The 10,363-nt window shown below is 39.6% G+C and overlaps 1 protein-coding gene across 1 annotated transcript; it reads left to right on the top strand.

Annotated features, from left to right (window-relative positions):
* Positions 1-576: 576 nt before the first annotated feature.
* Positions 577-10,362, top strand: rps6kb1b (ribosomal protein S6 kinase b, polypeptide 1b). The gene is made up of 15 exons (XM_054793601.1): positions 577-738; positions 1,606-1,649; positions 1,727-1,847; positions 1,937-2,005; positions 5,467-5,614; positions 5,969-6,026; positions 6,125-6,225; positions 6,586-6,676; positions 6,765-6,855; positions 6,939-7,046; positions 7,125-7,187; positions 7,985-8,062; positions 8,371-8,478; positions 8,572-8,684; positions 9,454-10,362. Exons 1-15 carry the CDS (start codon positions 670-672, stop codon positions 9,707-9,709), a joined length of 1,518 nt encoding a protein of 505 aa, XP_054649576.1. The 5' UTR covers positions 577-669; the 3' UTR covers positions 9,710-10,362.
* Position 10,363: the final 1 nt, after the last annotated feature.

The following is a 10,363-nucleotide window of genomic DNA, read 5'->3' on the forward strand; positions in this document are numbered from 1 at the left end:
GAATGCAATGATGATTCTTGACAACAAAATAGTGTATAAGGGTATTACATTTATATTATGACTTATTATTTGTTTTATTATTGTTGTTGTAATTGTTTCCTTTATCAATCACACAAAGTACAATTTGAGCCATCTAAATGGATGAGCAATACTTATGTCTTTAAACGTTATCTTAATTAACTTCGTACTAAAAGTAATGAATATAAGTACAGAGGGGCAGGACTCGAGCAGACAAATACTCAATATTGAGTTGATATATATTTTTAATTTTTATTAAATCGTCTTGATTAACTTGGTACTCAATATTTTGTCTTAAAACTGAGCCGAAATGCGAAGCAAAGCTGAAGAATAATTACTGGCTGATGATTTCAAAATCCCAGACCACCCCAAAGAGCTTTAAATATGTCCAAAATGTATTTGGTCGGTTGGTTTGCTTTTTTACAGCAAACGCGGACTTGAAAATACAACAGCTGTATAAGAATGAAGAAATATGCTTCCTGTTGTTTTTTGACCACAAAAAAAACAGGTTACCGCCCCTTTTGTGAAGCACCGCACTGCGCATGCTCAGTGTAGTAGCCGGTTATGGCGGCGGTGTGTGTTTGTCCATGAGGTGGGGGACGCCTGTAATTCTTGCGGTCTGTGACAGAGCGAACCGAGCGAAGCGCTGCCATGGCTGGAGTGTTTGACATTGATTTGGATCAGCCGGAAGAAAATGTTTCCGATGATGAGACTGACGAGGTACTTAAAAGAAGCTTCTAAGTGGAGCTGCTAGACTTGTCACAGCAGCAACTCTTTATGCACAGGCGCTAGCTCTAGCTAGCTGCTAGCCGCTTAGCATGCCAGCCACCACGGGCCTACTCCCGCAGCTGGAGCTCCCAGGCCTGCTTTACGGGAGCGTTAGCACAAGCTAACACAGTTAATCTGCAATCAATACAGAACTGCCAATTCTTCTGCTTTTATTGTACCTACAACAGAGTGGAAGTACAACGCAGTCACGTTTAAATCCCATAGCTGTCATGTTGTACTTGCGCAAGCACAGCTTTACTTGGCCAATAGGCAGCAGTGATAGATGTGTCTCAGTGTGCAACAGTTTATTTTGGCAGGACTGTGACAGAGTGAGTCTGGAGTTCTAAATACTGCCAGAGTTTGGGGAAATACTGCAGCAAATTGCTGTTGATTGGTGTTGAAGGATTGTCATAAATATGTATTTACAGATGTTACATACTGTTTGACTTGCTATTTAAAGTCTACCAAACATATCATTGCAAAAATGTCAATTTATTTTTTGCCCGACGCACATTTCTGAGTTTCTTTTTCTTTTTCTTTTTTTTTTTCAATGTTGGCTTTTGCAAAACATCTTGCATCATGTTGACGTTTATGCAACATGGTCAGGCAAACATGCATAAACGGTCTGCCTTATACAACATGGAGACAACCATGTAAACATCATTCAGTACATTTATTTGACTACCTTTTATTGCTTAGAATGTTTTTGAATGTTGAATGTTATTGTAACACATGCTAACCATATATGGAGTTTTGAAAGGAGAGTGTTCATAGCAGACATTTTGTTAAGTCAGCATTGTTTTCTGCTTTTCCTTCCAGGCACAAATCAATGACATCATGGACCAGTGCAGTGGATTTGACTTGTAAGTATTGAATATCATTCCTCACCCGACATTCTATGACCATAACGTATATTTAGGTATTGAACGTGTCTTTGCAGCAATATGGAAGGTTGTGAGAAGATCGAGATATCAGAAGACAATGTCAATCAGGGGACGGAAAATATTAGACCGGAGTGTTTTGAACTCCTAAGGGTTTTGGGGAAAGGTGGCTATGGAAAGGTATGTGTGATACCAGAGAAGCAGAAAGCTTTAATATTGTTTTAACTCATCATTTGACAAGCTCTTAAACCATCTTCCACTTTGTGCAGGTTTTTCAAGTTCGAAAAGTAGTTGGAGCTGCTTCGGGCAAAATATTTGCCATGAAAGTCTTAAAAAAGGTATGTTTATTTTTCCTTTTTTTAATGCTTTACACCAGGGGTTTGCAACCTAAGGCACACGTGCCACTGTTGGATGTGATGTTAAATGCACTGTCCCTCTTTGGCTCCAAAACACTTTTTTCAACCCCCAAAAAAAATCAGATCTCAATATAATACCACCAACCACCAGCTAGCATATGTCACCAATAGTAGTTTAAAAGAGGGTTTGCATTTGCAATAAAGAGATTGTTGATCGACCACCTCCTCATCCTTACAACATGCGGGTAGACATTACAACCATCTTTATCCTTAGTGATTGTCACAACAGTCCAGTGTTGAGACTAGTGTGCCTGTGTGTGAGCCCCACATACTGTATTCTTCCGCTGTAACTAGTGTCATGTTTACGGGCCAATATTAAGTTTTATTTAATTAATGGCATAACCACAGTGCGTGCATAACCACAAAATGACAAAACTTGGAACGCCATAAACAAAGGACTACGTGTATATATCATGTCCTATATCCTAAATGGATGGAGCTATTTTTCTTCATAGGAAACCTTTACAGTCCAATTCTAACATTTCACGTATATTTGATATTCATTCCACTGTATTGTCTGCACTTGAAGCCAATACAGTAGTGTTGGACTAAGATTTGTTAGCTAGTTGGCAGTTTGCCATGTGTGCTGCTGTGCTGCAGCCTTGGCACTGTATACACTCCTGCCTCAGGAGATTCAGCTTAATGCTTTCGCTAGAATGGTCCAAACAACCCCAGTGACTTGTTGATGACCTTATTTGAACTCATTTGTGAAGCTGCCGAGAGTTGATGTGCGATAAAGCTTTGATGGTTTGTAAAATGGAGTAAAAAAAAGCCTGTTTTTCCTGCCATCTCTGGGATAAGAATGTGGTTCTACGTTGCTCCACATGCCTGTGCGTGACACTTACAGTAGTGCATTTAGAAGTTAGGTGTGAACTTGAACTAATCCCTTGACAGCTCACTGCACCATTATTGAAGAGCGTTTTCTAAGTAAACAACAGTGATGACTTGCATAAATCAATGAAACAGAAATGTGCATTTTGTGTGCTGCTTATCTGAAGTTCTAGAATAATTGTATATTTTTCGTTATGAAGTTAATGTTGATAGTTCATAGAAAGCTCTAGATGAATGATATATTTTTGTTACAAAGTTAATATTGTTATTTAATAGATATCTATTGTGAGATTTTATTAATACAGTGACTTAATAAAATAATGTTGTTTTTTTGGTTCAACACAGCCTATTAGTCAATAATGTGCATATTTAAGCAAATTCTACATATTTTGCCTAAATTAATTATTTTCAAGCATGAATGAACTAAAACACAAATACACTTGTTCCTAGTTTATCGCGGTTAATTGATTCCAGCCCCAACCGTGATAGGTGAATTTCCACAAAGTATGATTCAATACTGATAAATGGAATATGTTCGTAGTTAGAGCGTAGAAAACCTGTTTATGGCCTTCTAAAAACGGTTTTAACATTAGAGCCCTGTAGACATGAAATAATACCCCTATAGTCGACTTACCATTTATACTCGTATTACCAAATATAGTAGACATAAGCAATAATAATCACCGTTAGCATTGAGAAAGTTCATTGTTGTTGTAGTATCTCGATCGTAATGTGGGTCGATCACATTGCATTAAAAAAAAAAAAAAAAATCAACATCCACCTATCATTCATCCGTCACTTCACTGGTATACAGGATAGCCAGTCTAACAATCTGCCATACACTCTGACAATACTACTAGCTTTGTTTACACCAGTTTATTTGTTTTAAACTTAGTGTTTCAAATGGAGTGAGGAAGAAGGACAAAGTAAAAAGCCCAAAACATACCACTTCCACACGTAATGAGAGGAGAACTTTTTTTTTCACTACGTCATGTTGGACTGCAAGGATCCATGGCTGCAAGCTAAGGTACTGTAATATAAAGAAATGTCTCATCAATGTAACATTACTGAGGCTTAGTGACCAGAATACTACGGTACATATGACTTTCAATATTTTTGACAAAAAGTAGTTTATAGTCAACCACGAAAGAACAATCATTTATTAGCTAATACATTTTTGATAAACCACAATAGAGAGATGTTCGAAACGAGGGACAACGGTATAAGACTTTCAAAAGATGCATTCGAAGATGCAATGTTGTATTCTCCACTGGTCACTAGGTGTCAGTATTGTTACTGTAATGTTTGGCGAGACACACAAGTATCAAACTTGATAGCCAGAACAGGCTTTTATTTTGGTTTATAATTTGGTTTAGGTTTGAATTATCTTACAACAGGAACAATAGTAGTAATGTCATCATCATCATAAAAACATTAGCTATGTTGTGGCCGGAATCCTCTAGCTAAAACTCAACTCAACGTCACTCCCTGTCCTCCACATGTCCGGAACACATTCACTGCAATGCATACGAGCATGAGTCTTATTTATGTATTAAATGGCTTATTTTCTTTTATAATGTGTACTATATTGGGTAATGCAAGTGTAAAGGCGACTATAGGAATGGTATTTCATGTCTAAGGGCTCTAATAAAGTTTCAAGTTTGTAAACAAGTTTTCTGTGCTCTAACTCTGAAAAGTTGATTTGTAAATAAGGAATCCTACTTTGCGGAAATTCACTTATCACAGTGGGGTCTGGAACCAATTAACTGCGATAAACGAGGGATACGGAGGAGGAAAATAGGATGGACAGACATAGTCGGGCTATTAATTTGAGGCAAATGAAGCATTGAAGTATGTGTGAAATGAATTTTTGTTCTTTTTGCAGACCCACTCTAAACACCATTATTCTAATCCTATAGTTGGCTTGCAGTTGTTTGTCACTATAAAAAATACAGCCTTCAGTGTTTTACAGGCAGACTGTCCTCACGTAACATTGCTAATAACGCAATAAAATCATGTAATGCCACTAAGGTAGAGACATTAAAATCTCCCTGGCTGGTTGACCTCATATTTGTTCTAAAAATGTTCCCTAAGGAAATAGAAATAAGTCATTCCTCTGTCGAAATGTCGCCATCACAAAACCTTTAAACTGTATGAGCAATGCAAAGAAAAAGAGTTCATTCTTTGGCGCTATAATCCTTGTTTTGGTATAAGTTTTTTTGTAAGCCAAAGAAAAAGCAAAAAATGCCAGGAGGTTAAGCGTTTGATGTTTGGTCAACTGAGCTCTCACGTGATGACTTGACATCTCGTGTCCTGTTCGTACGACCTTAGCAACATCCAAATGTAAAAGTTCGTCTGTAATAGAAATGAATTGCTAGTATCACCAGTGGAGCATGTGGAGCAAGTTAATCATCCATCTGTTGACACAACAGTGCTCAAAGATTAAGTACAACCTACATTTCTGTCATCAGTCAACAGTAGCAGAAGGGAGAAGTCCAATAGAAGTTCATGTATTTCTTTAAGTATATACTGTATGTGTGTGTGTGTGTCAGGCAATGATTGTACGTAACGCCAAGGACACCGCCCACACCAAGGCAGAAAGGAACATCCTGGAGGAGGTGAAGCATCCTTTCATTGTTGATCTCATCTACGCCTTTCAGACAGGCGGAAAGCTGTACCTCATCCTGGAGTACCTCAGCGGTCAGTGCCAGATATGTGTGCACATAGCACGCACGCACACACATGAATTACAGTACATTACCTGTGATTTGTGGCCATCATCAAATGTTTTAATAACTGTATGGGCATTTTTGAAATAACAATTTAGCATTCCTATCTGTAATACAAGTGTAAAAAGATGTTAATTGCTGTGAAACAAAAAAATAAAGCTCCTGGCAATTGGCAATGTGTATAACAACAACTTGGCACTGTATACTGAAATGATGCACTATATTTCTAATATGTCTCAATAGTATTAGTATTAGTATGTCTCAAAACCCATCCTAAATTTGTACCCTTGTCTGTAGTGAGGTTTTGATGTGTTTATCTGTGCAGGAGGAGAACTTTTCATGCAGTTGGAGAGGGAGGGTATTTTTATGGAAGACACAGCCTGGTGAGTTATAAAAAAAAAAAAAACATCTGGGAAGCAATGTTGTGAAGCTTTTAAATGTGAAAAATGCTGATTTAAGGTATTGTCTTGTTCTTCTGTAGTTTCTACCTAGCAGAGATCTCCATGGCGCTGGGTCACCTCCACCAGAAGGGCATCATCTACAGAGACCTAAAGCCTGAGAACATCATGCTGAACAGCCAAGGTGTGTGAGAATGCTGTATATTTATGTGAAACCACCATTTGGGTAAGTTATATACCAGGAAAACTACACTACTCACTCTATTGCAGTTACTAATACAAAGAACATATTACAGTGGAACCTCGGTTTTCAAATTGTATTTGTACGTTTTGTTTTTGGTCTGACATTTTAGAACGGATTAATGACGAAAACCGAGGTACCACTGTACAAGATTTCCTAACTTAATGAACATTTTGTTGAGTACACACTGCAGCATACAGTACTGCTTTTTGCCTCTTGCCACTAGGCAGATTTTGTGGAACACAATCATCAGACAAAAATCACAATGTGGAATTTAACCATCTGAATGTGTTTCCCCTCCAGGTCATGTGAAGTTGACAGATTTTGGTCTGTGTAAAGAGTCTATTCACGACGGTACAGTCACCCACACATTCTGCGGCACCATTGAATACATGTAAGTCACTGATCCACATACAGTGCATTTGCCCTTTCATACTGTCCAGGAACGCATCACCTTGACATGCCCTCTCATTGGTGTGCAGGGCGCCAGAGATTTTAATGCGAAGCGGACATAACAGAGCAGTGGACTGGTGGAGTCTGGGAGCCCTAATGTACGACATGCTCACTGGGGCGGTCAGTGTGACTATGCGTCTTTTATCATTCCTAATAATGTCGTAGGAAACCTGCAGTGACTTCTTAAACCTTTCCATCTGCAGCCGCCGTTCACAGGTGAAAACCGAAAAAAGACCATCGACAAGATCTTAAAGTGCAAACTCAGCCTCCCGCCCTACCTCACACAAGAAGCTCGAGACCTCCTCAAACGTGTATGTCTTGTTTTTGTGGTGACATCATGGTGATGTTGTTTTTACCTACAGTTGTCCCGATTTTAAACGTGTGTCCAGTTGTTGAAAAGAAACGCCTCTTCTCGGTTGGGAGCGGGTGCTGGAGATGCCACAGAGGTGCAGGTGAGCAGCTGCTTCAAATGAAACGGCGCAACTTTGCAAAGTCACTGTCTCCAATTTCAGAAGCATGTAATATTGCACAACAGTATTAGGCAATACAAAGCAAACATAACCATGTGATGTTCCTTAATGGAAATTGGTAAGCTTGTCTGAAACAAACCACGTAATCGGTAGGTACAGTAGGTTGTACAATTTCGAAACAGACCAAGAAGACACACTAAAGTCATACAAAAACTCAGCTGTCGTTACGTGTAATAGTGTTCAGGAAACCTCACTCCAGCGCAGCTCAGTCAGCATTAAATGATTATCTCTGCTTTGCTTTTTCATTGGCTTTTTTGTACTTGAGTAAGTGAAGATGTGCAGGCTGAAGAGACGGTGCTGACTGCAAATGTTAGGCTGTCCTTGCTGCTTTTTGCATCATTTGTAAGCAAAGGTAGTGTTTTATTGTTTCTGTGTTAAACTTATCTTTGTTTTACACTTGATGTGTCTGCAACCCCTTTAATTGTGCTTTCCTCATTCATCATTAATCGAAGGGGGATTTAAAGATTCCGTTTTCATATTTAAGTCATTTAGTGGTTGGCTTATTTTCCCCCACTTTTCTACATTGCCTGAACAGTAAATAAAGGGTCATAATGTCCACAGTTCAGCTTTGGAACCGATTAATGGAATTTCCTTATTTCCTTATTTGAAAATGATTCCAAAAAGAACAAATTGCTGTTTTACCAGCATCCTGGAAAGTGTTAAGGTTGTAGTGTTGTATCTGTGTGCATCTCTTTTAAGTTGCTTTTTATGTCCGACAGGCACATCCCTTCTTTCGACACATCAACTGGGAGGATTTGCTGGCTCGTAAAGTGGAGCCTCCCTTCAAACCTTTCCTGGTTAGTACAGCTTTTTCAAGTAGACACTTTGTAGGTGGGACCGTTCTAAAACCACTGTATTATAAGTTCCTGGGAGTGTATTCATAAAGTTTTACATCCACTCTGAGCACTTGTTAACTTAGCAGCACTTTAAGGGTTAAGATGCTTCATGAATTGCTTTTATCTTTACTCTTAGAATTGTATGTGTGGCCACTAAACATCTCAGAATTGTGGGTTAACTTGGATTGTTTAAGGATACTGATGCATGTACAGTATGGTGTCTCGTAGTAAATAGGTAGTGTCAGCTGACTTCATGTGTTTTGTTGTAGCAATCAGCTGAAGACGTGAGTCAGTTTGACTCGAAATTCACCAGTCAGACGCCCATCGACAGCCCGGATGACTCGACGCTTAGCGAGAGTGCCAATCAAGCTTTCCTGGTAACTTCCTGCTGATTAGAGTCTTGACCGCACCCCCACACACACACAAACTGTGCCTCCCTCTTAACAGTCCTGATATGTATGCTCCTGTAGGGGTTCACCTATGTGGCGCCATCAGTCCTGGAAAATATCAAAGAAAAGTTCTCATTCGAGCCAAAAATCCGTTCACCTCGACGATTCATCGGTAGCCCAAGAACACCTCTCAGGTAAGTCGGCTATCTGATGAGATGGTAAACGGCACATCAGTATGCCCCGTGGGAACCCTGCATTTTTATATTTGAGGTGTCAGTAGTAGAGTGATCTCGCTAATGTTCCAGTATGCCGGTCACCCTCCAATTTGAAATCAAGGGAAAGAAAATTCCACGGTCTAACTGTTGCTCTTAACATGACACGTTTTATTAACTCATTCAATACCAAAGACGTAGTTATACTTTTTTATAAACCCAAACGCTCGATCCCAAAGACGTATTTATACATATTTTTGCGCAAGAGGTGATGACACAACTCCCCACTAATGCATGTGGCTCTAGAGTAGTTTTAAGCCATAAAAACGGCCACTAAATGGCAAAAGTGCATTCGATAAGAGCTCGGCGATCTTGTAAATAGAATAATCCCACATGACCGGAAGGAGGAAGTGGAAGAGCGTAGAGGAGTATAGCGTGCAGAAGGTTATGCATTGTAGGGAAATTTTAACGCATGCACACGCGCGCGCACTCATGCATGCACACATACTTCTGTTTCAAATGTGAAAATTGTAAATAGTACATGGTGTTATATCTGTAAATAAATTATTTTGATGTTAAAAAAATGCTTTTTTGTGTTTATGTTGTAGTATAGTTGTTTAGATATTTGAGCTGTCACAAAAGCAAAAAAATATTAGGGGGAGAGAGATATCACTGTGGATATAGTGCCTTTATGTGTGTTGCATTATTGTAGTTAAACACCTCTCGGAGTTGAACCGTTTCATCCTTTCAGCCCAGTCAAATTCTCAGGAGGGGACTGCTGGCCCCGGAGCGCCCTCCTCCCTGGCGGAGGGCCGAGCCTCCTCCAGTCGCCTCAGGAACAGGCCATGGAACTGTCTACACCTGAGCAGATGGACGTGACCACCAACTCTGAAGCCTCCGCCCCTCTCCCTATTCGTCAGCCTGCCGGGGTCAACCTGGCTCAGATGAAGCAGCAAGCGTACCCCATGGTGGCCAAAAGGCCCGATCATTTACGTATGAACTTATGACCCTGCTCCTTCAGAAGTTTCTCTCTTGACTTTTTTGTTTTGTTTATATATTTTTTAAAGAAGCATAAAGGTATGGATGCTTAGAGACTATGTCAATCATCCACACACTACAGATGCCCGCTGTTGGGCTGGGCTGTAGTTCATTCAGTGTTACCGCAACATTTCTTTGCCGACACCTCAGGTTTCATGACCTTTAACCTCCAACACTACCACTAAGAAGACTGGAGAATTTTTTTTTTTTTTTTTGGATGAGCAACAGCAAAGAGATTTAATGCCATCTACTGTACAAGTGCTTCAGTGAAGGCTCCTGGTTCAATGAATTAGGTATATTATAGACAACAGATCATCCATGTATTATTGACTGTAGCTTTTGCGTTATGTATCAATTATGAATCAGAGAGCCTCAGAAACGCATCACACGTTGACTTTTTAGTCCCGTGTTATGGATGACTTTGGCTTGGAGGCTCATCATTTAGCTGCTCCTCTTCTAATTGGATTATTAATACATCAATACACAATCCATCTCTTCTCCCAGCGCCACCAGTAGACCCGGACAGTTTGAATGCTCAAAAGAAGGAAAAAAAAAACACTTGGGGCTGTTTTAAAATTCCTGCTTAACAAGGGAAAAATTATAATAAAACATAAAAATACTGT

The sequence above is a fragment of the Dunckerocampus dactyliophorus genome, chromosome 12 (genome assembly GCF_027744805.1).
Source record: "Dunckerocampus dactyliophorus isolate RoL2022-P2 chromosome 12, RoL_Ddac_1.1, whole genome shotgun sequence".
Classification (NCBI taxonomy): Eukaryota; Metazoa; Chordata; class Actinopteri; order Syngnathiformes; family Syngnathidae; genus Dunckerocampus; species Dunckerocampus dactyliophorus.